This window comes from Dipodomys spectabilis, unplaced genomic scaffold (genome assembly GCF_019054845.1).
Source record: "Dipodomys spectabilis isolate Male_0828 unplaced genomic scaffold, ASM1905484v1 ptg000130l, whole genome shotgun sequence".
Classification (NCBI taxonomy): Eukaryota; Metazoa; Chordata; class Mammalia; order Rodentia; family Heteromyidae; genus Dipodomys; species Dipodomys spectabilis.
The window spans coordinates 1,952,762-1,980,718 of record NW_024870807.1 but is presented as its reverse complement, the minus strand read 5'-3'; the positions used below and the strand labels follow the sequence as shown (position 1 = coordinate 1,980,718).

General features: G+C 49.6%; 1 protein-coding gene across 1 annotated transcript; it reads right to left on the bottom strand.

Moving 5' to 3' along the window:
• On the bottom strand, positions 1–22,579 carry Mmp2 (matrix metallopeptidase 2). The gene is made up of 13 exons (XM_042689982.1): positions 22,213–22,579; positions 19,392–19,618; positions 18,465–18,613; positions 16,907–17,035; positions 16,500–16,673; positions 13,321–13,494; positions 12,724–12,897; positions 10,717–10,872; positions 9,191–9,332; positions 7,798–7,940; positions 5,959–6,118; positions 2,515–2,624; positions 1–870 (listed from the first exon to the last, which is right to left on the bottom strand). Exons 1-13 carry the CDS (start codon positions 22,363–22,365, stop codon positions 767–769), a joined length of 1,995 nt encoding a protein of 664 aa, XP_042545916.1. The 5' UTR covers positions 22,366–22,579; the 3' UTR covers positions 1–766.
• Between the last annotated feature and the right edge of the window lie 5,378 nt (positions 22,580–27,957).

Here is a 27,957-nt window from a genome sequence, read left to right as displayed (position 1 = left end):
TGCCACTCAATTAGTGTCTTTATTTACATGTGTTGCCATTTCCCATGGGGAACTGTGGAAGGGAGAGGCGGAGAGGGCTGCACATGGCTTGGGTTTCCTCCATCCAGTGGAGGAAGTGACTCTCCAGAGTGAACAAGGGAGCCATCCCTATGTGGGCTGAGATGTGTTGCGCGATGACTTCAGACAACCTGAGTCCTTCTGTCCGGGAAACGCCATAAAAATAAAAAGATCAAAAGACAAATAACAAAGTGCACACAAAGCAAACTGCTAATGTATGGAAGGTCCTAGGCAGCCAGCAAGTGAGAATCCAGGAGTTGGCCAATGCCACCTGGTTATGCCTGTATATCCCACTGCCCCTTGCTATTGGGCTATTGGGCCACCAGTGCCCTATTGAGACAGTCTCTGTTGGCTCCAAGGGTGCTGTGAGCCACAGAAGGTTGTGCAGGGAGGAAAGTCTGAAGTGGGGGCAGCACCAGGGCAGCCCGAAGCAGGGCTGCATTGAGAATCTGGAAACATCTTTTTGGGAGAGGCGGGAGCTCCAGGGAAGGAGCACCGGGGATCGGGTACAGTCAGCACCTTTCTTGGGCACAGGAAGGAGGAGCCACTCTCTGGAATCTTAAATTACCAGGTGAGGGTGAGAAGACTGGTTAACTATAGAGCTGAGGGCAGGATGCAAGGCCCCCTCCTTCCTTATCTGACCCTGGTACTCTGGGCCTGGTTTGTCAGGGGAATGGGGCAAGAAAAGGCCTGTGGTAGCCACGCCAGCTCAGCAGCCCAGCCAGTCCGACTTGATGCTTCCAAACTTCACGCTCTTCAGACTTCGGTTCTCCAACTTCAGATAATAAGCACCCTTGAAGAAGAAGCTGTGACCTAGGGACAGAGGAGAAAGAGAGCTGTGACCACCCCATCCTGACTTCCTAGCACACAGAAGGTTCTGGGGAGCCTGCAGATCTGCCTGGAATAGCAAAGAAGCTGAAGGGAAATCTATAAATCAGATCTCTTAGACTGTTTGCACTCACTCCTCTAAAACAAGGATAAACATACAACCTTTGAGGCTTGGGTGAGACTAAGTGAGGTTATAGATGCTGTTAGTGGTGAGGTTATAGTGCCGTTAGTAACAGTTCTGTACTTAGCACAATCACTGAGTCCAGCACTTTGCATACACCAGAGGTAGGAAATCAGCAGGCTTCTAGCCCTATCAACCCTACAGATGGCTTTTATTTTTACGTTTTAACATATAAACATCTGAAAATGTTACAGGACTTTACAGAACTCTGAGGGTTTTTTTTTCTTTTTGTGCTAGTCCTGGGACTTGAACTCAGGATCTGGGTGCTGTCCCTGAATTTTTGCGCTCAAGGCTAGCACTTTACCACTTTGAGCCACGGCTCCCTTCCTGGAGTTAATTAGTAGTGAACTGTAGATAAGAGTCTCATAGATTTCCTGCCCTACCCAGCTTTGGACCATGATCCTCAAATCTCAGCATCCTGAGTAGCTAGGATTATAAGTGTGAGCCACTAGTGCCCAGCTCTGGCTTCTTTTTAGTAACAATATACAGGGGTATGCAGGAAGATTAGGTCCTGATTATTTCAGAGGGTACTGAATCATCAGAAGCTGAGAAGCAAGTGCCCAATTAGTGAGCCTTGTACGCCCTATCTCATTACAAACCCCTCCATACCCTACCATCTTCTTACCTGGCTCCTAAATGCTTTGGACTTTGAATTTCTCCTGGCATATATGATCCTTTTTATTTAAAACCATGTATGTAGTAGGTGCTCAGTAGATGTTTGGTTGAAGATAATTCTTAACCTACCACCTGCTATGCGTTTTCTTGTCTTTGGCTTGCATATGTGAAACTTTTAGCCACTGGAGTTTGGAGCTCTGTGCTTTTAGCAGATGGTGGAGATTCAAAACAATCTTTGTGGGATCAGATTGAAATCTTTAAAAACACAAGTTGACCTCGTTTCCAGGGCCCTAGAGAGCTCTCAGCAACCTCCTCAGGAATATGGTTTTCAAATTCTGAATTCCATTCCTTAGAGATAATACTGGAGGTGGTTCACTCAGCAAAGGGGCCCAGAGCTGAGTGGAGAAGATTTGCCACACAAGCAACCGAGCCTGACAAAGTTTGCTTTGTCTCAAACAACCATCTTTCTGCTAATGGGAAGTGGTCTCAAGGCCTCCTGAAAACCCTATAGGGCCTGGATCAAGCCTCAGAACAAATTCAGGCACCAGGCCATGTTCTTCACCCTCTGGGGGCCTCCTGCCCCCTCCTCAGTCCTGGCTCCAGGCTCTGCAGCTGCAAGGGGCCTTTCTAGGTCTTACCGCCTTGGAGCCTGGTTTGGGTGAGCAGGGGCCAGAGGGTCTGGATGCCTTCCCAGCACTGGCTGAAAGGGCTGGTTTGTTTTCCGAGTGCAGCAGTGCCTGTCCTACACAATGAAGGAGTGTATGCAGGGGGGGGGGGGGGTCGGGGAGGTGGGACTGCTAGAAAGCAGAGAGAGGACTGGGTAGCTAGCTCACCACTGCCCTGAAGATCCACGACAGCATCCAGGTTATCAGGGATGGCATTCCAGGCATCTGCGATGAGCTTGGGAAAGCCAGGATCCATCTTCTTCTTCACCTCATTGTATCTGTAAGGGAAGGGACTCGGTGTACCTGCTGGTCTCCCTCATCGTGGAGTAGAGAGCCCAGATGATGACCCTGGGTGGGGCTGGGAAACTAGACCTAGCCTGTCAGGGAGGCCTATGGCAGTAGTGGGAGGGCCCAGAGTCCAACTTAGGTCTGACTCCCAACACCACTACTTACTAATTACATGATGTAGGGTAGCTGTGTACAAACAATCCTATGATTTCTGCCTGAGTATACATGCGCAGTGTCTGTTCCCATGTCTGGTCATTAGTATTCGGGAAATGTTAGTTCCTTGTAAACTCGGATCCCTGCTGAAGTCTAGGAGGCACTGGACCAGGCATCCAGGAACAGGGACCTGCCCGACAGATTTTTCTCTGTGTGGTTTGAACAAATGGTGACTGTTTCATCTGTCAAGGGGAGATGACAGGCTACAGCTGGAAGATGACAATGGCTGGGGGAATGAGGTTGCAATGCAGTATGGCAGGTATGAGCCCAAGGCCTGTGAGTCAGAGGGCAGCCTACCTGCCATCTCAGTCCTGCCTGCAGCTGCATGTTGGGAACCTGGGCACTCCCTTTAATTCAAGTAAATAACTTAGCTGGCATGCTTCCCCAGGCTCATGACACCTCTACTGTTTTATGTTATGTTTGGGAGAACATTTTATAGGAGATGAAATCGGGGTCTTTGCACTTGCTAAGCAGAACTCTGGCACTACAGCCAGACTCCAGTCCTTTGGCTTTTAGGTTGTTTATCAGATGAAGGCATTCCACTAACTTTTGCTCAGGCTGGCTTTGACCCGTGATCATCCTACTTCTTCCTTTTGAATAGCTAGGATTACAGATGTGCACTACCATGCCCAGCAGCTAAAAAAACCTTATATCCTATTGTCAGGATTCCTTGGCTTCTCTGTGTAGCCTCAATCTGTTCCTTACACTACAATTATTTAATGAGCTCTCACAAAGTACCTGTGGATCTTTTAGTAAACGACCAAATATGTCTGGACATATCTGGAAATGGCCAAGCTTTTCTTTTTGTAGTGCCTCCTAGCTGATTCTATTCTTCCTCATGGTCAGCCCTACCACTTCCACCATGGACCCTAACAGTAGCTTTTCCCGAGGCATCCTTCTATAGGGATCTGCCCTCAGCCCAACCTCCCCAGGAACTACCAAAAAAGCCTTCCTAACTCTAGTCAGATCAGAAAACTACTTGCAGAATCTCCTTCCTCACACTCAGGGCTGGCAGAATCATGTTTCCTGGCTTGAAACACCATACCCCCATATACCTCACCTCCACCAATCCCTTAGACAACATCATTCTGAATTATGATGGCACGGAGGAGATGTCATGGCTTTTCCTCATCCTACCCCAAGCAGGTAGGGGAGGACATCCCTCAATCACCCCTCTGTCGAAATGAGACTGGGCTCAGAGAAGGGAACTGACATGTTCTCAGGATGAACACAGTGTAGTGGTGTGATAGGGGCTCTGACAGGGATACGCTTCATCTCATGCCTGTCTCCATCATTTTGAACAGTGGTACCCCTAAGCTAACACACTGACTGCTCTAAAAGGCTTCATGAAGCTTCTCATCTGTAGCAGTAAGGGGTACAGTGTCGACCAGGTGTAAAAACACAGCCATTGGTATCCCAGATTTTCTACGAGTGTCCTTGACCCACTTTGGCTGCCACGTCCTTGATCTGCAAAGTGACCCTGATGACAGTATCTACCTTAGAAGAGAAATCCAGGTGACATGTGCAGCCTCAGCCTGGGGCTGGGCACAGCCTGTGGGGACAGTCACATTACTGATTCAAACGTGGGAGAGTCTGTCTCCTTCACTCCGCCGGAAGTTCCACAAGGGCAAAGCAGAACCATTGTCCATCTACTGTCTCCCCAGCACACAGCTCAGCGCCCAGCACAGAGAAGTTAAATATGCATGGGTAGACTCAGAGGGACACATTTATTCCTGTGTATACACACACGGGATCTGTGTGAGAGACAGTGACTGTCAAAGTCCTTCCCACACTGCAGGGGAGACACTTTTGAACCTAACATTGCCATTGCCATGGTTCTGCGATCTGGAGCCGTGGAGGGCCTGGGAGATCTGAGATGCCTTTCTCTGGGTGTGAGCATGCCCTGGGATGCTCTGGACTCTTGTGGGCAGAAGGCCTGCTCTGTAGTTTCCTGGATGACTGCTTTTCTTTCTTGAAGCTGGTGATATTCAATCAGCTTAGGCTGCTAAGTGGCTTAGCCATGTGTCCAGAATTCTACCTTGACACTAGCAGGCCTGGGACATAAGTAGCTTCTAAATCAGGGCAGTGGGAGGCGGGGTGGTGGCAAGAGGAGAGGAGTGGGAAGGACACAGGGGCTTGGGGGAAGCAGGAAGTTGGGGACAGCAGACTACGGCCTCAGTAGTGTCCTCTAAGTGCCCAGATGGAGAGGCGGCCACAGAAGGAACATGGACAGGAACGGCAGAAGGGAAAGGATGGAAAGACACTCTTCCTTCCGCTGGTTAAATGACTGTTGGGTACAATGGCAGGGCACTGGGAAGAGGCTAGAAGCAACTGTCATCCCCGCTCTATGCCAACACACAGAGTCACACAACTTATCCCTGTTAGTTCATTTCTCTGGGGCTCAGTTGCCTCGTCTGGAATGTGTGCAGAGTCAAGATTGAATCTCTGAGGTTTTGGCTGCCTCTCCCCAGAGGCTCCTGGGTAATGGGCTCTTGTCCATGGTCTCTCACAACTGAACCCCTCCCTTTAAATGGCCTAGAACAGAGCTACCTACTTCCCAACTTCTCTACCTGTCTGTGACCATTGTCAGTGGGCCTAATTTCAAGGCTGGTTGCTGTGAGCAGCCTTGTAGCCTCTCTCAGTTTTCTTCACGGAGTCTCCTCCAGTTCTAGCCTCCATTCCCTTCCATCTCCCTGACTCCACAGCATCAAGTACAGTACAGTGAAAGCTGGCTTGCCCTCTGAGAGCCTGAACACCAGGGGTCAAAGCCCAATCTTCCATTACCTGGCTGGGTGACTCTAAGCTAAGCACTTAACCTTCCTACAGCCAAGCATCCACCTGTGCAAAGGAGAAATGTAACAACTGTCCACAGAGACAGCCACTCTGCCTTTTCCAGCCCCTCTGCTATGAGTCTCCTGACAGATCAGCTTCAGAACCAAGAGGAAGGAATAAACAATTCTACCAGCAGTTAACAGTTTCTCAGAAGAGAGATCAGAGGAGAGCACCCACAGCTTACCAACCTCAAAGCCTGACCCAGGAGGCGTCAAGCTCTAGCATGTGCTGACCTACACAGACACCTATTCAGCCATCCTGCCTCCCAGCCTCCCTTACCTCCAGAATTTGTCTCCTGCGAAAATATATGTCTTCTTGTTCTTGCTCCAGTTAAAGGCAGCGTCCACTCGCTGGAGATCAGGGGGCAACCCCAGGCTGGTCAGAGGCTTGGGGTACCCTCGCTCCAGGGTACTGGCAGAATAGACCCAGTACTCATTCCCTGGAATGGGGGGGGGTGGGGAATAAAGCACAGAACGTGTTAGTGGCTGTGCTGAAGTGGCCAGGATTGTGGCCACCTGTTCACCATGGGATGGACGGAGAACACAGGAGCAGGCTGGCTGTGATACAACGTCCCATAAGGCAGTGGTATCTTCCCAGAGACCCACCTCACAGGGCTGGCTCTCAGCCACCTCTCACACCCTCAGAATAGCCTACTGATCTGTCTCTCCCTGAATATTCTGTTCCCAAAAGAGTATGGGGCTACATCCCAGAAAAGGTCAGCACATTGTATGTGTTCAAATAAATGTTGAATAGACAGCTTCCCAAAATCTAGCCACAAGCACCCTGCATGATCAATGATTTCTGATTTTTTCCCACTTCTAGAGACCCCAAAGAGTATTATAAACTTCCTATTTTTTAATTAGTTCATTTCTAAATCTTCAAAAACAAATTTCTTTATATATATATATATATATTTTGGGGGGTCCAGTCATGGGGCCTGAACTCTGGGGCTGGGCACTGTCCCTCAGCTCTTCAGCTCAAGGCTGGCACTCTACCACTTGAGCCACAGTGCCACTTCTGGCTTTTATCTTTTTGCTTATGTGGTGCTGAGGAATGGAACCCAGGGCCTCAGGCATGCAAGGCAAGCACTCTACCACTGAGTCACCTTCCCAGCCCCCAAAACAAATTTCTTAAACATTTATTTTGCTTATCTAAATACCTGTACTGAAAAATCTGCTTCTGTCCTGGTTTGAAATTTCACTCATCATAATTAATAACCTCTGTTAAAATAAGGTTATGTGAAATTTTAAAGTTTCAAGTTCAAATTTTAAACCTTTTAAACTTTTTTATGGTTCTTGGGCTTGAATTCAAGGTCTGGGTGCTGTCTCTGGGCTTCTTTGCCTCTTCAGCTCAAGGCTAGCACTCTACCACTTGAGCCACAGTGCCACTTCCTGCTTTTTCTGTGTATGTGGTACTGAGGAATTGAACCCAGGGCTTCATGCATGCCAGGCAAGCACTCTCTCACTAAGCCACATTCCCAATTTTTTAATGTTTTAAAAGTTAAAATTTAAGTGTTTTTAATTTACAATCTTTAAAAAGCAATTAATTTATTCAAAATGCTAACTAAAATACCAGGCATAGTGGCTTATGACTGTAATTTCATTTATATGTGAAATGTAAGTAGGAGAATCTTAGTCTGAAGCTGGTTCTGGGGAAAAAACACAAGAACTTAATTGAAAAATAACAAAAGTAAAAACAGCTGGAAGAGTTGCTTAGTTGGCAGAGCTTCTGACTTGCAAGCATGAAGCCCTGAGTTCAACCCCAGTACCACCAAATCAATTTTGTTTTCCTTTAACTAAAGCAACAAGAATTGCTGATGAAAAACTCTAACTTGGAGAAGATGTTTTAGGAATATGTGAATACTAAAAGGAGAATTTTGGTTTTCTTCAGCAAAAACAAATCAGAAGACTGATCAAAGCAGAAAAAGGGAAATATTTCCTCTGTGGGTTGAGCTATTATTTGGTGCTGAACATCTAGCCCAATCTCCATACAGCCCATGCTTTGGGCACTGGTGTTGCAAGGGTGGATCCCTAAAAGACAAGAGTGCCCACAAGTGGCTCAGAACTGCAGTTTGGCCAGGCAGAGCCCAGCGAGAGCCAGCAGGACAGTCCCACACACCTGCAAAGAACACGGCCTTCTCCTCCTGAGGGGCTTCGTACACAGCATCAATCTTTTCTGGGAGCTCAGGCCAGAATGTGGCCACCAGCAGGGGGCCCATGGGCTTCTCCCCTGGTGTCGTTGTCCCTGTCCGCCAAATGAACCTGGGGACAGGAAAGAGACACAGGAAACCACACCTTGAGTCACTCTACAACTCTAACCACCCACCCTAAGCCCACCCCGAAAGATCCAAGTGATGTGAGAAGGGAGATGAAATTTGGAGGAGTTTGAAGAAGGATGGAGAAAGGGCAGAGTTCCCCCTTGCTCCTCATTTACATCTCTACCAGGAAAGCCTGCTCTGATTACTTCTGTCTACATTGTATTCTCTCTCCTCTAAGTCTCTCAAAATCATCAGTATTGGAGCAGCAACTTGCTAGTGGGTTAAATATACCCACTCTGTGTCAAGCATTGTTCTAAGCAATGCACTCATCTGCTACTTATAACTGCTCCATTTGATGGCTTGGAATATTAGCCCCAGTTTAGAGACACAGAAACAGAGGCACGAAGAACAACCTCGCTCATTTGTTGATGATCACACCACCTGCACATAGTAGGCTTAGAATTCCAACTCCAGAATGCATTCCCTTAACCACACTCTGAATGGATGAATGGCTGGCTGGATAACGGATGACTGACGGATCAATAAGGAACAATGGATTGATGATGAGTAGGTGGGTGAACTGATGATGGACAGATGAAAGTAGGGATAGAGGGATGGGTCTTTTAATGAGATTCTTGACACTGTTGGCCATTAGGCATGGGGCTATGGCATTAGCACAAGTCTCAGTCCTTGATCAAATGAGTGGGCCCTTCTCATGTTGTAGCTTGATAATTCAGCCAATCTCCACCTAGAACAATTTGGCCATTTGCAGTCAAGGTCAATGGGACAATGGGAGACTGGCTTCAATTTCCCCCAGTCCTTTCTTCCATCCTACTTTAGAAATTGTCTTGTCTTTTGTGGCGCTGTGACCCTACAGTCCACCCTTTAGAGTAGACATTGGGCTTGGCCATGTGATCTGCTTTAGCTCCTGAAATGTTCTTAGACACAATACAAATAGAAGCTTTTAATGTGCTTGTGTGGTTTAATTTGGTCGCTTACACTGTCACCTGCCATGAGTCCCCACAACCCTAGGAGAAGGAGAACTGGGCAGTGTCCCCTGTCCCCGACTGCATCCAGAAGCCTGGATTCCTAGTAGACCCACAGAATATGAAAAAGCCAAAGAAACATGTTAGGAAGTCAGCCAGAGAAGACCCACAGGAAACTAAAACCCCCAATGGGGTCTTCAGGCCACGAGAACAACAGAGAAGGGGCAGAGGACAAGAGGAAGGACACACAGCCAGCTCCTGAGCTTACCGGTCTTTGAAGAAGAAGATCTCACCACGGATCTGAGAGATGCCATCAAAGATAATGTCCTTTTCGCAGAGTTCAGGAGTGACAGGTCCCAGCGTGGGTGTGGGGCCAGTGCCCACATCAACGTCGGTGTCAGGAGAGGCTCCTAGGGAAGGGGAACACCAGGCCTTAAGATTCTCCCCAGCTCCTAGGTTCTCCTAGGGCTGCCCACCCAACGTGTTATAGTCAGAAGGAAGAGCCTTCAGACTTCACGTAAGTTCAGTAACAAAGATGCCTGGGCTCGGACAGGAGTGAGGAGAAAACACAGTATTATAATCCCTCTTTCTGTGTGAGTGCTCCTCACAGATGCGCCCTGGATCCAACACCACTCTATCCCCAGCTTTACCATTCTCATTGCACAGATAACAGGCTAAGAAATGTGGATCACCCAAAAGCTTCAACCCCAAGTTTCAGTTCTTCTGCCCACAAAAGCCAGGGCAATCAAGAGGTCTCTCATCTGACCAGCTATATGGTATGGAACCCCTCAAGGGTCATTCCTGCATCCTGGGAGGTAAAGACTTCCTCAGTCTCTTGCAGAGGAGGCAGAGCGTGAATTAGATTCTTTCTGTGTTCCTGGGTTTCCCAACACAAGCCTCTGTGCCACTCTGTGTCTGTCCTAGGACTTACTCAGGGCCTAGGCAGTCTCTGAGTCTTTGTGTTCAAGGCTAATGCTTTATCACTTTGAACCCTAGTATGACTTTTTGATTTTGATGCTTAATGAGCGGTAACTATCACTATTCTGAGTGGTCTAAATGCCAGTAGGACTACTGCAGAAGTGCTTTCTTTATAAAGAAATGTACTGCCGGGTGCTATTGGCTCACATCTATAATCCTAGTTCCTCAGGAAGCTAATATCTGAGTACCACGGTTCAATGCCAGCCAAGCAGGAAGGTCTGTGAGACTCTTACCTCCAATTAACCATCAGAAAACCAGAAGTGGTGCTGTGGCTCAAAGTGGTAGAGTGTTAGCCTTAAGCAAAAGAGCTCAAGGACAGTACCCAGGCCTTGAGTTCAAGCACCCCAACTGACAAGAGAAATGGACTGACTTTTCACTCTAGTCTCACTGCAAGCATCAGTAATAAACACAGCATTGGCTCCAGGAATTTGCTCTCACATTACATATTAAAATAAAAGAGGAGACTTTTCTCCTGTCTTAGCAAGGTTTACCCCCACGCCATGGAAAATCCTGCCTTGTAGTCAGCCACCTCTCCTATACCCTAAACCCCACCTGGTTGCTTTACCCTGGGTGACCTTGAGCCAGAAAGGTGACCTTCCTCAGGACTGTTGACTTATCTAGATATGGAGAGCTCTAGAAATGGGAGACAAGAGGGAAGGCCAGGGTCATGCCAGCATCTCCTTGGAGCATTGCTCCAAGGCCCGGATCGCCATTCCTGCCTGCCTCCTTCTCTTGTCTCTGGCATTCCAGGCTACAGGGCCTTCAATGGTTCCCGCTCCCTGGGCCTCCCCAGGGCCCCTCGGAGCTGGGGTTTACCGTAGAGCTCCTGGATGCCCTTGATGTCATCGTGGGACAGGCGGAAGTTCTTGGTGTAGGTGTAAATGGGCGCCATCAGAGCCCCTGGGTCTTGCGAGTGCTCCAGTCCCATGGCGTGGCCAAACTCATGAGCTGCCACCAGGAACAGGCTGTACCCTGGAGGCCACCGCAGGGACAGGGCAGAAGACAGGAGAGAGAGGACATGAGTTGGGACGTGGCTCCAATGAGGGACACCTGGGGATACCTACCCCCTCATCCCCAGTGGGGTTAAACCATGGGGATTGGCACATGTGTGGCTTTTTCCTCATCCTGGGAATTCTGGGATTGATGCACTATGCCTGTTGCTTTTAAGTAGAGTTAAGTCTCTTTCCCCTTCCCAGAGCAGGCAGCCATGTCTTAAAAGAGAAAGAATAGAAACATCTGACAGTCCACTTCCCAAGGCTCCATTTGTTAAAAATCCAGCTTCCTGGCTGTCTGTGTCTCTCTATAAATAAAAGAAGAAACCTGCTTCTCAGGGTCTCCAAAGAGGTAAGGGACAGGCTGGTGGCATGGCTCCAACACTTCTGTCCTCCAGGAAAACTTAAAAACTATCCCTACTTGGACTGGATGTGTAGGCTCAGCCACAGGCAGCAGACAAACTCCACATCACGCACCTTCAGTGGACTGAATTATGGCTTTCCAGAAAAGACAGGCGCTGGTGGCCCATGCCTACTGTAATCTAAGCAACTCAGGAGACTGAGTCCTAGAAGATTGCAGATTGGAGCTGACTCGATCAAAAAAGGTGGCTAAGTACCATCTCCAAAAAGTAACCAGCAAAAAGCAGGCCTATAGGAAGTATGGCTTACATGGTAGAATGCTAGCATCGTAAGCTTGAGGACCTGAGTTCAAACCCCAGTAAAAGAAAAAAAAAAAAAAAATTCAAGTCTTAGCTCCAGGTATAAGGTCTTTTGCAGATGCAATTCAGATGGAAGTTAAATAGATGACATACTAGAGTGGGCCCTCAATCCAATATGACAAACATGCTTTTAAGAAAGGAGGCATAAAAATAAGGCACAGATAGAGGGAGGAGGAAACAGGAGCCTATAGGAGCAGCACAGCCCTATTAACATCTGGATTGTAGCTCTCCAGAAGCAGGAAGGGGTCACTTCTTGTTGTAAGCCACCAGTCCAGCAGGCAAAGGAAACGAATATCCGTTCTATGTAAAGGAGCCTAAAACCAAGGTGGCGTTCACCACATTCATCTGAATGTGCATAAACCTAAAAATAGCATGGAGAAAAGGCTGACCTCATCCTGGCAGGCCCTGGGCTGCCCCTCACCTGACCATCGATTGCCTGAGACCTTTAAGCCTAATGTCCCTGGGCCTTACAGACAAGAGGGTGCCCACATGTGTGTGTGGCTAAGGACACTGGCCACAGTAAGTTCCTGAGCCATCCTGGTTACTCCCTTAGCCAATTCAAAGCCTGGAGGGCAGAGAGTAGGCCTAGTGATTGTGTCATGGGCATCCAGCACAGATGAGGAATCCCTGTTCTCCTGGGCAGATGACAGAGCTGATGGGTTGGGTTAGCGTAGGGCTCAGTGTTGGGTTATTTCTTGCTCCCTCTCACCCACTGCCTGCCCAGATACTTGAGGGCATCTCTGTATCAGGGTAAGACTAAAGCAAAGGGCACATTTTTGTAGTAACAGCTTGCCAGGAGAAGCACCTACAGTGCAAACATGGAAACCAGGAGGGTGTGTCCACCTAGGATTGGGGTATATGGATGTATTTTGGAGTTGTAGCCCTGCCTGCATGGGTAGTATCAAAGCAGGGCCCCTGTACTCACTGATGCTGGGCAGGGTCTCTGCTTGATGGGCAGGTCTGTGGGGTACTCTGTCCCTGCCTCTGTGTGTGTGTGTGTGTGTGTGTGTGTGTGTGTGTGAGTGTATGAGCTGGAGGTGGGAGGAGCCTCAAAGCTTCCAAGCAGATGTGGGATGTATCCCTCACCTCTGTCCAAAGCCCAGGTGCTATACCTTGATCCGGGCAGAAGCCCCATTTCCGGTCATCATCGTAGGTGGAAGTGGTCCCACACCACAACTTCCCATCGCTGCGGCCGGCGCTGGTGCAGCTCTCGTGTTTGTTGCCCAGGAAGGTGAAGGGGAAGACGCAGGGGGCACCTTCTGAGTTCCCACCCACGGTGGACATGGCTGTGGGAAGAGGGATGCGGGTTAAGCGGCAGCACAGGAACCACTGCCACCATCTGTAAGGGTGCAATGGTGACAACCTACACTTGCTCAGTACCTGCTCCATCCTGGCACCGAATGAAGCGTTTTCACACACACACACACACACACACACACACACACACACACACACACACACACACGAGTAACCCTGCATGCACCATCCAGGCCACCTACTTCCACTGTGTCGGGGAAACTGAGGCAGGCTTGCAGAGATTATGAAGTCTAAAAGCTGAGGCTGAAACCCAGTGTCCTGTGGCTGAGGTGAGGGACCAGGCACCCCGGTGCTGGGTGTGGAGGAGAAAAGGGGGGCTGGAAGGGGCAGGGGTTGTCTGTCAGGCATTAGGATGGAGGGTCCTACAGGACAGGGGAGGTGGCACCGCCTACCAGTCTCGGGGCAGAAGCCATACTTCTTGTCACGATCATAGTCTTCAGTGGTGCCACACCAGCGGTAGCCATCCGTGCGGCCTTCAGTGGTGCAGCTGTTGTAGGAAGTACCCTGGAAGCGGAAGGGGAACTTGCAGGGCTGTCCGTCCGCATTGCCACCCATGGTGAACAGAGCTGGGATGAGAAGAGGGGGGGGGGGGGGAAGATGGCACTGAGCGAGGGCTGGCTGGCCACCTGCTTACACTGGTCAACGTATGGCCCCGCTAAAATATCAGAACATGTTCCATTGGTTGGTAAGGGCTGCTTCTCTGAGCTCCTGGAGGAGGCCTGCTTCCTAGCCCACCTGGATCCTCCCCTGGGACCCTGGGGAGACCATCCGGCCTGAAATCACACACAGCAGGGACCCCCAGATCCCTGCCCCAGTCCCTGTCCACTCTGCCTGGTCATTGCTCACACCAATGGGATTGCTCAAAATAGTATCATGAGAAGACCTGCAAAGTCTCCCTTGTGTTACCCAGGGAAACTGAGGCTCAGAGAAAGCTGCTTCCAGAACTGCTTGCGGTCAAATAAATGAGGGTAAGAGAAGGTTGTAGCTGAAAACTTCAAATCCTCTCTCTCTCTCTCTCTCCCTCTCTCTCCCAGGATCATTTCAGGACACCCTGCTTAGATTTCTGGAAGAGGACAGGAGGGGAGAATAGGAGAAGAGGAGAAGGGAGGGGCAGGAGGTATCTCTGAGGGACCTTTCAAATACACATTCCAGGACCCTTTGACCTGTCCAGGTCAGGAGTCGGGACTAGAGACAGCTTGGGGAAGAAGGGAGAAAAGATCTAGCTGGTCTGTCTTATGTTCCCCCCCCCCAACCCCCGTTCCCCTGTCCCCTCACCCACCCCAAATACAAAATGGTTCATCTCTGGAATTGCCAACTAGCAAAACCACAAGTACGTAACAAGGACCATCTGTGCAGGACGGCGCCAGAGGTGACCTCACCAGCCCTGTTAACTCCACCACAGCCAGCATGGAGCCCAGGACCTGGCCTTTCACCAGGACACGAGGCCCCTCTCCTAACTGCTCTGTCCTTCCCCCAGCAAGAGACTTAGTCCTGGAGTGCCAGGAACCATGGGCCAAGGATGAGACAAAACTGAGTCCAGAGACCTTGGTGACTTCCAAGTGGGGAGAAGAAAGGCATGAACTTCAACCAAGGCCACACTCCTTCCCTGGCCTCCCATCAGCTGCCACCCAGGAAGCTGCTCCTCTGGGACCCACTCCTGGATCCCAGTCTTCCCAGGAGGAGAAGGAACAGGCATGACTGAGCGGTCAGGAGGGGCTGAGTAATGAGCACCCACACTGCAGCCCAAACAAATGCGTGCAGTACGCAGTGGGTGCGTACTTATACCTGGCCAATGGCCAACAGCCAATGTCAGGGAAACAAACCTTCCAAACTTACAAAATGTAACTGTTTCCACACCTCCTCTCAGTGCACACTGTTCCCATCACAGGGGCTGACTTCCAGAAGGGTGATGACCTCTAACTCCCTACTGGGAAATGCAAGATACAGGAAACACTTTCATCTAAGACTTCTGACTTACTGATGGTCAATAGCTGAAAGGCTTACTCAATACCAAGTTCAGCTTCCGTAAGAAAAGCATAAACAGGGTTAGGAATGCAGCTGAGGGTAGTCTTGCATGCCTGGGGCCTTGGGCTCATCCCAGCATCAAACCCAAAGCGTAAACAGGAAGGTATTATTAAGCCTTTGTTTCTTTCCTTGATGCCCCATGTTCAGTTGCAATAGGGACAAGAGAGGGTAACAAATATACACAATTACTGCCTAAAAGATGGGAGACTCAGGGGGCTGGGAAGGTGGCTCAGTGGTAGAGCACTTGCCTTGCTTGCTTGAGGCCCTGGGTTCGATTCCTCAGCACCACATAAGCAAAAAGAAAAAGGCCGGAAGTGGCGCTGTGGCTCAAGTGATAGAGCGCTAGCCTTGAGCTGAAGAGCTGAGGGACAGTGCCCAGGCCCAGAGTTCAGGCCCCACGACTGGACCCAAAAAAAAAAAGATGGGAGACTCTTTAATCTAGAGAGACTGAAGGGCTTTTATGAGTTGAGGCAGAAGGTATTAAGATTTTTTTTTAATGCTTTTTCTCCCATTCTTCTTAAATTCTTCTTGGCTTGATTTCTAGATAGCCATCAGATATCAGGATGCAATCTTGTACAAAGCTCTTATACTAGTATTTTATGATGGATTGACTATAAATTGTGTCAGGGACATTTTTTTAAAAAAAATTAAACTTTTATTGCCCTGGATGGTAGAAATCTCTGAAAAAAACAAAGTTGCAAACATTGTGAAACACACAAATACTGAGAGGAGTCTGGTGCCTCTATTGTAAACAGAAGGATAAACACCCAAGTTAGACAGCCTGGAGCACAAAAGACAGAGCCCTGAGAGGCTGGTGGCCTTGCTCCCATGACCTCTCTCTCTAGCATTCTCTCTCTCTCTTTCTCTCTCACTCTCTCTCTTGTGCATGTGCATGCGTGCGCACACACACACACGCACATGCACTCGCATGCACACTCACCACTAATGTTGCCATCAGGATCAGTACAAGGGCTGGAATTCCCCAGCCAAGTGGGGTACTAGTTTGGGCTAAATCCTGCCTCTCCTTCCCACTGACTTTCTATCCATACCCAGACTTCTCTTCCTGCCCTTGAAATCTTGATCTTGGTTGAAGAATACAAAGTGGTCCTAAAGAGAGCCATTGGGCATTTTAATAATTCTCAGTTCATTTCATATATGTTAGAAAAAAAAAAATCAACAACACCTCAAACCCATGGTTTCACCAGCATTCCTGATAACGGTGAGATGCAAAAGGACCAAGTCACTTAAGTAAATAGGAAGGAAGTGACCTTTAAGTCAAAAAAGTCCACATCCACAATGGTGGTGCTGTAAGTAACCTCATGGCTGTTTTATCTGTATCCCATGAAAGTGATAAAAACTGCCTAGCTGTCCATTTCCAGGATGTGTCTTGCCACCATGTGACGTGTGGCTAGCACAGTGGCTGAGGGTCAGGCACGGCTGGGCCCTGGGCGATGCTGGCCTGTGATGGGTGGAGGATGCGGGTGTGGTGGGAGCCCAAGGAGGCTCAGAGACTAGGAGAGAAAATGGAGGCCAGGGCCATGCTCACCTTCGTGGGGACAAAAGCCGTACTTGCCATCCTTGTCGAAGTTGTAGGTAGTGGAGCACCAGAGGAAGCCATCTTTGCGGCCGGTGTCGGTGCAGCTGTTGTATTCCCGACCATTGAACAGGAAGGGGAACTTACAGTACTCGCCATCTGCATTCCCATACTTCACACGGACCACTGTGGGGCACACGAGGGTGGGCTCTGAGCGCCCTAGGCCTCTCTTCAGGGACTAGGATGCTGTTCCACCCAGGGGAGCGACTTCCCATCCCCTTCCCATCACCCTGGTCCCATAGAGCAGGTAGAAGGGCTCAACACTGGCAGCGAGGGGAGCCAGGGTCTGTGTGGCTGTGGGATCAGGAAGGTAGGAGCAGGAGAGGAGAGGCTGAGTCATGCCGAAGGTACTCTCTTACCTTGCCCTTCCCCCAGAGTCCAGAGTTCATCATCATCGAAGTGAGAGTCTCCTCCAACACCAGTTCCTGGAGCAAAGGCATGAGCCAGGAGCCCATCCTTGCCATCGAAGGGGTATCCATCTCCATGTTCTGAAAACACACTGGGGCTCAGCTTCCAACCATGGTGGCTGTTCCCAGAAACCCATAGCCCGATTCCTGTCCCCTTTCCCATCTTATTGGAGTTGTCCAGGAGGGAAGGCAGGGAGTCAGTGGAGATTTTCTGATTGATCATTACAGTCCTGTGGCTTACACTGTCCCTCAGGTTCACATGCTCCATCTGTCTGCACTTCACCTGTACTGTCTACACCGCTACTCACATCTCTACGGTGTCTATTCCACCTACCTCTTGTCAATACCGCCGACCAGCTTCCCTGACCTAAGCCTCACTATCATCCACACCCACCACGCTACTCCTTAAGTCTACTGTGCTATGAGGCCTGACCACCTACTCTCCTGTCTACATTGCTTCCTGGGCCTCCGCCCTCTACCCTCATTGCCATACTACACCACCTACCTCCGTGTCTATGTTCCTGCCAGCATTCACAACAGGCTGGACATGGTGGCCCAGGATCTGTGCCCCTTCCTATCATGTCTACACTGCTTCAAGTGTGTCTGACCCATTCACTCTCCTGTCATAGATCCTCAGGGTCTACCCATTAGCCAGCAGAACTTTCTGTGATGACACACATACACTTTGTGTGGCTGTTAAGCAATTAGAAAGTGGCCAATGTGACTGAGAAATTGAGTGTGTGTGTGTGTGTGTGTGTGTGTGTGTGTGTGTGTGTGTGTGTGTGTGTGTGTGTGTGTTGCCAGTACTGGAGCTTGAACTCAAGGCATAGCAATCTTGGCTATTTTCTCAAGGCTGACACTCTACCACTTAAGCCACAACCCCTTTACGGGCTTTTTGGTGGTTAATTGGAGATAAGAGTCTCACAGAGCTGGGCACCGGTGGCTCACGCCTGTAATATTAGCTACTCAGGAGGCTGAGATCTGAGGATAGTGGTTCAAAGCCAGCCCGGGCAGGAAAGTCCGTGAAACTCTTATCTCCAATAAACCACCAGAAAACCGGAAGTGGCGCTGTAGCTCAAGTGGTAGCGTGCTAGCCTTGAGCTGAAGAGCTGAGGGACAGTGCTCAGGCCCAGAGTTCAAGTCCCACAACTGACAAAAAAAAAAAAAGTCTCATGGACTTTTTTATTTACCTTGGCTGGCTTTGAACTTTGATCCTTAGATCTTGGTCTCCTGAGCACTGAAGATTACAGGTGTGAGCCACCAGCACTCAGCTTAGAAACTGATTTAAACAGGCATGCACACTTAGTGGCCCCCATTTGGAACAGTAGGCTTCTCACTTCAAGTCTGCACTTCCTCCAGGTCACACCATAGCACATCCTCGGCCCTCACATCTACTCTCTCCACTGGAACCTGCTGCCCCTGTCTAAGCCACCAACAGTGTCTATACTCACTACTCTAGGCATGTCTCTCTAATATCCATACAATCCCTACCAGCACCTCTTCTGCTTACCCCAGCGACCAAAGTTAATCATGATGTCAGCCTCTCCGTCATGGATGCGAGCAAACCGTAGAGGGGTTACATCACTCCACACTTGGAAGGCCCGAGCAAAGGCATCATCTACCGTCTCTGGGTCGAGGTCAGGTGTGTAGCCAATGATCCTAGAGAAGACAAAAATGCATGTGATTGTGCACGCATGCATATAAATGTACTTGAACAATATACAAGAGTATGTGTGTGTGTGCAATGCAATTGGAGTATGTGTGAAAAGTGTGCATGAGCATTGCATGGGTTGCAGGTGAGCATGCACGCATGTTTGTGCAGGTATGTGTGCATGGTGAGCATAGCCCATCGAGAAGAGCTCTTCCAGAATGCCTTCAGCTTTCATGGAATGTTAGACCCAGCCAATATTCTCAGCTCTCACTTCAGTCTGGCATGGGGAGGAGGGGAAGGTGTCAAGAAAGGGGAATAAGCAGTGCATTATGGAGCAGGACAGAGACTTTACCCTTGGAATCTAGTATCAGTTATGCAGAGCAGAGCACTTAGCCCAATTATAACTGCTACAACTTTATAATATAAGCATCCAATTAGCAACCAATCAAGCTTCCTCTGCCTGCTCCAACAACCCACCTAACAATAACCATAGCTGACATTTATTGTGCTCTTGGCTATATGCTGATCATTATGGAAAACCTTTATTTCTATTCGAACATCCTACAAGGAAGAAAATTTTAGCCCCAATTTGCGGACTGGAAAGCCAATGCTGAGAGTGCTGACAAGCAAGAAGCCCAATGCTCCATGGTTAGGGAGAGTGGGACTCAAGTCCAGCTCTGTCTGCCTCCATTCACCAAACTCCTACAGATGTCCAGTTGTCCAGAGTGGGGCCAAGGCAAGGCATTGGGTGAGTCATGTCCCTCCCCCCCAGCCAGGCCCCAGCACCTGTATGTGAGTTGGTTCTTGTCCCACTTGGGCTTTCGGGGGAAGAAGTTGTAGTTGGCCACATCTGGGTTACCGCAGCGTGGCTTCCGCATGGTCTCAATGGTGTTCTGATCAAGTTCACCTGTCTGGGGCAGCCCAAAGAACTTCTGCATCTTCTTGAGGGTGTCCTTCAGCACAAACAGGTTACAGCTCTCCTTGGGGCAGCCGTAGTAGGTGTTCAGGTATTGCTGGAAGGAACAAATGCAGACTAAGGACTCGCAATGGAAGGGCACAGCATTGACTAAAGTTGGCTGCTATATCCTGTCCCCACACAACCCCTAATCCACACAGGATAGAATGAATCTAGGAGTCGTCTTAGGCTCCCAAACCAGTTCTGTCTTCCACTAGCTGAGAAACATAGTTACCCTGTCAGTACACGTTAACTTATTTATTGCCCATGATAACTCAAAGTGCATATAAAAATTATTACTGCCTACTGAGGGAGAAACTGAAGCACAGATAGGTTGAGAAATGATCTAGATTAGACACTGGAACTGTAGCTCCAGAGCCCAGGCTAGAGCCATAGTGCTCCAACATCCTTCCCTTTACTGCTGTGGTTGCATTTAGCCACCCAGCAGCTGGGGAGGTTGCTTGGCTTATTTGTTGCTTCAAAGGTTGTGTATATGAGCTCTGGCAGCAGACCTAGGTCCAAATCCTGGCTCTGCCATTTCTTTTTGTTGCTGCTGTTTTGTCAGTCCTGGGGCTTAAACTCTGGGCCTGAGTGCTATCCCTGAGCTCCTTTTTTGCTCAAGGCTAGCATTCTACCACTTGAGCCACAATGCCACTTCAGTTTTTTTTCTGAGGCAGCCCAGACTGACTTCAAATCATAATCCTCAAATCTCAGCCTCCTGATTAGCTAAGATTACAGGCATGAGCCACAGGCACCTGGCTGGTCCTGCCATTTCTATAAAGTGTTCCAGTCCTCCAAGGGCTCTTGTCCAAAATGGGACCAAAATCAAATACATCCTTGTAGGTAGGACATCAGCCAACCAACTTGATTTATTCATTACAGCATGTATTGTTTTGGTACCTTCCATGTAGCTAGGTTCAATTCCCAATGCAGGAAAGCTGAGGGGTCCCAAAGAAGCACAGTGTTAAATAAGAGAAAAGAGCTGTATTGGAATGCTGAGAGGAGCCAGATCACATGATTGAAGCCCCAGACTTGTTAGGGGTAGTCAGGAAAGGCAGAAAAGTGGATATAAAATATAGTGACAATAGCTTATGTTGATTATCAAGTGCCAGGCACCCTTCCAAGTGTCTAAGATTACCCTCAGATAGGTATCATTATTACCCATTATTTACCAGTAATATTACCATTACCCACTATTTGCAGAAGAAAGTAAAGCAGTTGCTCCAGGTTGACAACCCTGAACGGTTGGTGCTCTTACTCTGGGATTTGAGGCCAAATAATTGAAATATGAAACCCCCTCCCTCCTCCTTAAGCCCCTAATGTGAGGTCTGTAGGCAACAATGGATTTCCTCAGGCTGTAGAGGGGGGGTAGGGGGGGAACACTCAGGTGACAAAACTACAAAACTCCACTTTCCCTGCCAACGCCCCCCCCCCCCATTACTATGACAGATCCTTGGAAATAAGTGGGTCCCTCAGCCTGTCCAGAGATCTCCCAATCCATCTAGCCACAAAGTAAGCGGGCAGGCCTGGGTTCTGTAGTGAAGGGGTCCCTGGAGAACCCTGGAGCCAGGTTCTGGACAGGCTGGGGACAATGCTGGCTGGAGGGAACTGGATTTCTAGAGTGGATGAAGCCATGAAGATGAGGCGGCCTAGGATCTGGCAGCACATCTTTGAGGGTACAGCTTTTCAGTGGCCTCTCGGCCTGGCTTATGCAACACTGCGGGCCGGGCCGGGCCAGGCCAGGGTTTCCCTCAGAGTCAGGCGTGCATGCTGCGCCTCCTTCTCAAAACAACATCTGAACCTCAGCCCTGGAGCCTGGCCCAGGAGGGAGGAGGGCTCTCTGGCCGCTGGCCGACCCCAGACCAGGCTCAGTCCGCCCCCGCCCCACGCGCCAGGGCCTTCCTGGTCCTGCCCCTGCCTCTCTCTCCTCGTCCTCAGACAGTTCTTAGGAAGTTCGAGGAAACTTTCCGGGGCTCACCCTTGACCTGCTGACCAGCTTGCACATTAAGCCGGTTTGGAAAAGATGAGCTTTCTGCTTTCCCTCCTTGGCTCCAAGTCCTGGTCCCCTCCAGCTGCTTACTGAGGGCCCCTCTCCAGATGAGTGCCAGAGGTTCCCAAAAGTTTGCCAAGCTTTTCTCTGCACAGCCTCATACGTGGAAAAGTTTATGCAAGTGATGGGCTGAAGCCCCGGCCTCCCCTTCCCCAAGTCCCTACTGTGAAGAGACCCCTTAAGTTGTTTGCCTAAAGGCCTGTGGGTTCTCTAGTTCAGGAATCCGATGCCAGCTCTCCAGATGTGTCCAAAGGTCTTTTACAAAGCTCTCCATTTACCAAATCCCCCAGACCCTGCACAAGGTCCTCCTTATTCACCCAAATGCCTTCCCCTACCTTGGCCAAAGCACCCCGTGGGCTCAGTGGGTCTTCCGAAGTTTGCCAAGTTGTTTATCCAAGCACAGACTCCTTCCCTCCACTTACAGAAAACGATCTCCGCCTGCCCCCGCCCCACATCGGCCTGCAAGCCCCCATCCCTGCCCCGGAGGTGTTGAGGAAGCCCCGTCCCCACGCCATGTGCCCCAACAAGGACGGCAGTGGCCCCGTCCTTCTCCAAAGTTGGTCTGAACTTGGCTCGCTGAAGCAGCCAGCGTAGCAACTCACCACCGCCAGCTCTTTGTCCGTTTTGGGGGCGACATCGCCGGGGAACTTGATGATGGGAGAAGGCGCGGTGGCGGCGCGGCCCAACAGGCACCCCAAAACGCAGAGGGCGCGCAGGGCGCGCGCCAGCGTTCCGCGGGCCACGGGCGCCTCCATGGCCGCGCTGCGGGGCTCTGCGCCTCTCTCGCGGGGGTCGGCGGCTCGGTGCTGGGGGGGCCCCCCGCGGTGGCCTTCGCCGCCTGCCTGGCGCTGGCTCTGAGCTCGGCGCCCGCCGCGTCCCAAGGATCCCGCTGGCTGGGTGGCGGGGACTCGACGGGGCTCAGCGGCTCATGGTGGGCGCCCGCGCTCCAGTCGCTCCCCGGCAGGTCCCGGCGATCCCTTTGTATATTTCCAGCCCCAGCCGCCGCCGGAGGAAGTCTGCGGGCAGCGGAAACAAGGGCGGGGGGGAGGGGGGAGCCGCCAGATGTGGCCGGTTGGGCCGGAGGGCGCCGACGGCTCCGCCCTCCCCACGTGCCCCCCTCCCACCCCTGCCTCGGGCCCTCCCTCTCCTTTCTTCTCGGATTTCTGTCTCCACCTTCTTCCCCCACCTCCAGCGACCCCAGGCCTCTAGCCTGGCCTCACTAGCCTGGCCTGGAGCCCCCTCCACACACACACTCCAGGCACACAGCCGAGGACGCCCCGCGGGCTGGCCTGGACAGAGTGATTTCGGGAAAGCAGTACTTGGAGGGTCGGCCTGGGGTGAGGACCTCTGCGCGCTCCCTGGGTCAGAGGGCAGGGCTGGGAGAGCGGTGGTCAGAAACACATGATCAGGAGCTTTGATGCATGGTTGGTCTGAGATTTTAGATTCCTGGCCTTGGAGAGCCTTGGAGATAGAGGTGAGATGGAGAGAGACTGAGAGGGCTACCAAAGGGAGTATCTGGTGGACTTCCTTCCTGCCCTCCTCCTCTTCCTTCTTCCTTCCACCTATCTACCATCCTTTCCTTCTGTCCCTTCCCTCCCTCCCTTCCTTTTTTTCTTCCCTTAGTCCTTGTTACCTTCCCTCTTCCCTTCCTTCCTCCCTACTTCTATTCCTGCCTTCCTTCATCCCTGCTTCTATTCCTTTTATTGTCTTCCTTTCTTCTTTCCCCCTCCCTCTCTTCCTTCCTTCCTTCTTTCCTTCCTTCCTTCCTTCCTTCTTACTTTTCTTCCTTCCTTTTCTCCCTCCATCCTTCACTTTCTTCCTTTATCCCTTCTTCCCTCCCTCTTCCTTCTGTTCTTCTCTACCTCTCTTCTTTCCTTCCTTTGTTTCCTCCTCCACCCCCCTCTTTCTCCCTCCTTCCTCCCTTTCTCCTCCCTCTTTCTCCCTCCCTCCCTTCCTCCCTTCCTGTGAGGAACACAACATTCAGGGTATCTTTCCCTTAAGAATGGCCCCTCCTTCCCTCAGGAACAACCAGTAGGTGGGATGTGGGGGACCTCATCCTCTAACTTAGTAAAGGCATTCTAGTCTGGGAAGGATTCTTGGAAGAGGTGATCTCTGGGCTGACCCTTGGGGAGCTAAAGAGGGGGTGCGCTTGGGGGAAGTGTTTGCAGCCCGAGGCTCTGGGAGAGGAAGCTCTCTCTACCTGAAAGGTGAGGGAGATGGATGGAAGGCCAGGTCAGTAGGGACAGCTGGGAAGGGGGGAGATGAGCCTGGGGTCCTCAGGGACCAATATGAAGCATAAGGTCATGGGGCTGAGAGAATCAGCAGCAATTTGACCTTGGGGCAGGGGACTGTCTATTCTCAGACACTAAAATCTCTGCAGTGCAGATCTGGTCTCCATGGACTTCAGGCAAGTATGGGCTTGCCCGGCAGGCTGTGGCTGGCTGGCTAGTCAGTGGAGAGTGGAACCTCTTGGGAAGGACCTGGCCCCACAGGAGGGAGCTGAACCTCCCAGTGAGAAGCTTTGGATGTCTGGGGGAGGGTACATCCGAAGTCAGGTGGGGAGGGGGACAGTCTTGAGCCCCATTTGGCTCAAGGCCATGTCTTGTGGACAGCTAGAAAGCCAAGTTGGAGAGCAAAAAGCAGGGAGTGAAAATGGAAAAAGTTATCTCACTAAAAGCTGGGTTGCAAACTCGTGGCCTTTTGTGGGCTGAATCCAGCCTGAACAGCATTTTGAAATTTGGGAAGCTTTATGTAAAAATCAGACATTCTGGTTTTCTTAAAATAAAAGAAAAAAAAAATCCCTCAAATCTGGCAACACTGAGTGCCAGTTCCCACATGACCCCCGCCAGCTGCCTTGAAGTGGCTGCTCCATTTGGGTGAAGTTTGCCACTGTCCCCACCTCTCTCCAGTGCCTGCTATGGAACTCGCTTCTGTCACTTTGGGCTGGTTTGCATCACTTGCCTGGTTAGAGTTTTGACCTTTTCTGGAAAGGTTTTCTAAGACATAGAGCTTAAACAACACCACATCATTCGGACTCCTTGGCAGAACACAAGCAGCTTTGCCTGCGCCTCTTCTCAACCTTGGCAATTCGCCATTCCAAGGGCACTGGTGTCCAGAGGGTGTGTTGTTCTCATTTAGAAAAGACAATAGGTACAGACAAAGCACTCCAGGAGAAGAGGCTTCCATGGCCCATAGAGCAGTGACAGTGGCCACGCATCCCAGCTTCAAAGGGAGCAAGGGCAGGATCTAGTGGTAAATATGGTTTGTGAAAAGCAAACTAATAAATCACTGAGACCTAGAGATAGGTTTGTTACTACAGCATCATTCAGACAATCCATACACAGAAAAAGACACAGCCAAGAAATGGGTAGACGCAGCACTGAGAAACACATTGAGTCCTAACCTCATGATATGTCCTCTTTTGGAAATAAAGTCTGTCAGTATAATCAAGCTAAGATGAGCTCCTTTTAGCAGAAGCCTGACTTTTCCCAGTAACTGGAGTTCTCAGAAGATGATGAAAATTTGGACATGGAAGAAACCCATGTGACTAAAGAGACAGAGATTGGAGCAATGCAGCTGCCAAACCAGGAATACTCCTGTGAAGTCTTCAAGCAGAGCATCGCCCTGTGCATGCATTAATTTGAGCATCCTGCCTCTGGTATTGTACCAGCTTGAATGTCAATTGTTTGAAGCCATCTAGTTTGTTCACAGTGCTTTGCTACTGAAGCCCCGGTAAAGGACCCAGGCACTCATTCAAGAAGTATCATCATCATCACTGGTAGTACCAGGGCTTCAACTAGGGCCTTCTGCTCTTATTCAGCTTTCTTGCTCACTTTCCTACTTGAGCCATGCCTTCCAGATTAGCTTTTTGCTAGTTAATTGGATGTGAAGTCTGGAAGACGTTTCTGCTTCATTTGTCTTCAAGCTGTGACCAGATGCAGGTAAAGAGTTGTGAAGTTTTCCTCTAAAAGTAGAGACTCTTAAGATCCTTGACTTCAATCACAGAATAGGAATTTCTGGACTAGTCACGATGGTAAGGAAACTTGGCAGAGCTTTATTGACTAGGCAGATAAGCAAGCAACAAGCAAGTTGGGCATGCAAGCTAACAGACATGCAGTATGGGCTCTCTAAAGGAGAGTCACACAGCTCTTTGTCCCCCAGGGTGTTTGTATAATAAGGGCAGGGGGTCTGACTTAAAGACAGGAAAAGATAGGTGTTTATCTGTGCTCTCAATCACTCTTGGTGCTGTTATACTTTCTAAGTTCCTGGATCTTATTTACCATTCTGGCTATTTATGTTTGGGGTCTTCCCTTTCATTACTTTGGGGGAGCATTTCTCTCAGGAAGGGTTACATCCTGCCAAACATATGTTCATTTTTGGGGTGAGAATTTTTGTCTCTCAGGAAGGAATGCATCCTGTTATCTCTCTTTGGAGCACAGATAGTGCTTTTTTTTTTAACTATCTTGTATCTGAGTTGCCTTTACCAGACTTCATTTTCCCTAATTTATCCTGCCTCATTTTCCTCTAAAATGACTTTGGTCCCTTAATCTTAAGGGAAGTAGATGGATGTGTATTATAAAGGTTACTGAAAGGAGACCATGTGTTTCAGGCAGAAGAATTTATTGGGAGAGCCGAACTGCGGACCTGCACCAGATGTAGGTATGCAGAGAAGGGTAGAGTAGCATGCAGCATGTAGAGAGAGGGCCAGACATAGGAGATTGTATGGAGAATGTGCAGCTGGCAGTGGTAAAGGTGAGAGGTCCAACATGGGACTCCTTTGGCAGTTTGGGTTCCAGGAGGGGCAGCCAGGAGGTGGATTGACCCTCGGAAAGAGAAGTGGAGGGGATCCAGCAACTAGATGTAAAGGCTGTGGAAAGGAGAACAACACACAGTTCAAGTGAAAGAGAGTGTGCCAGTTACCTGGCTTACAGCTGCTGGGCAGGGCCTTCTAGGGGAGTGCTCCAAGCACTGAAGAGTACAAAGGGAAGGGGCTGTTTTTCCTGGGAAGACTAACATTCAGCCTTTTGATAGCTATAAAAGGGTGCTGACTTTCTCTGGCCACTTCGCCACTTCCTCCTGACAAGGGACATTAACATTAGGGGTAGAAGGCAGGGATGTTTTCAGATCCAGGAGAAGGCAGCAGCAACAGTTCCTTGGTGGGAAATGTGCATATATATCTTTGGATAAAATCTGAAAGAAGTCTTATGAGGCAGGGCTGAACAATAAGAAAAGAAAAAAAAAAAACATTATTAGAGGGCCTACAAACAGCAGAGGGAAGTGCAGTCATCTGTTCAGGGATGACTTGGCTAGTTCCTGTCTCCTGTGTTCTAGGCAGCCCTGGAGGTGTTGCATCAAGTCCCTGACTACTCCTGACTGATGAACATCTGGTGATGAGTAGGGAAGAGCATGGTGGACTGGTTAAGAACAACCAATCAGAAGCTTGGGCTGGTTAAGGGCCCAGTGGGAGGCCTTGATCATTTCCTGTATGATATTTGTCTGGACTATAAAGTATGAGTGGGAGAGAAATAGCAGATAATGGATATAAATTCCTGCCCAGTTAGAAGATGGACAGATATGGGCATTAGAAAGGCATGCTTATGAGCTATTTTCTCTTGACCTCCTGGCTCTGGTTTGTTTTGAAAGGGAAAGCACAAAGTGACTCCATTTAGGATCTGACACTATCCCCTCTTATCTGGGAAGTTTTTTTCCAACTGCCTCTGGGTGGACCCTTGTTGTCAGGAATAGCTCTGTCCGGGTGGGTCTAGGCATGTTCCAGTTGACTGATGGCATGTTCCACATTGGAGGGAGGTGTGTGACTGACATATTAAATGAGAGCTTTTGCCGGAAGAACCTTTCTTATTTCTAATTGAAGTGACAATAGATCAATAGAAATAATTTCTTTTTATTGGTCATGGGGTCTGAACTCTGGGCCTGGGTGCTGTCCCACAGCTCTTCAGCTCAAGGCTAGTGCTCTACCACTAAGCCACAGCACCACTTCCGGTTTTTTCTGCTTATGTGGTGCTGAGGAATTGAACCCAGGGCCTCATGCATGCAAGGCAAGCACTCTACCACTGACCCACCTTCCCAGCCCCCAGAAATAATTATTTTTAAGCAGGGCTTACCTGGCATTTGTTAAGAACAGAAGTTAAATTTGACCAATAAACATGTGTACAAATTATCCCTCTGTGAGTCTGAATGTAAATGCTGCAGAGGATCCAATCTGTAATAATAGAACTCAGTAGTGGTCATGATGGCAGATTTGAGACAGCAACTGATTAAACAATCTGAATATAGCATATTACAATACTAATTAAGTTAGAAATGACTGTCAGCTCTGTATCCAAGGC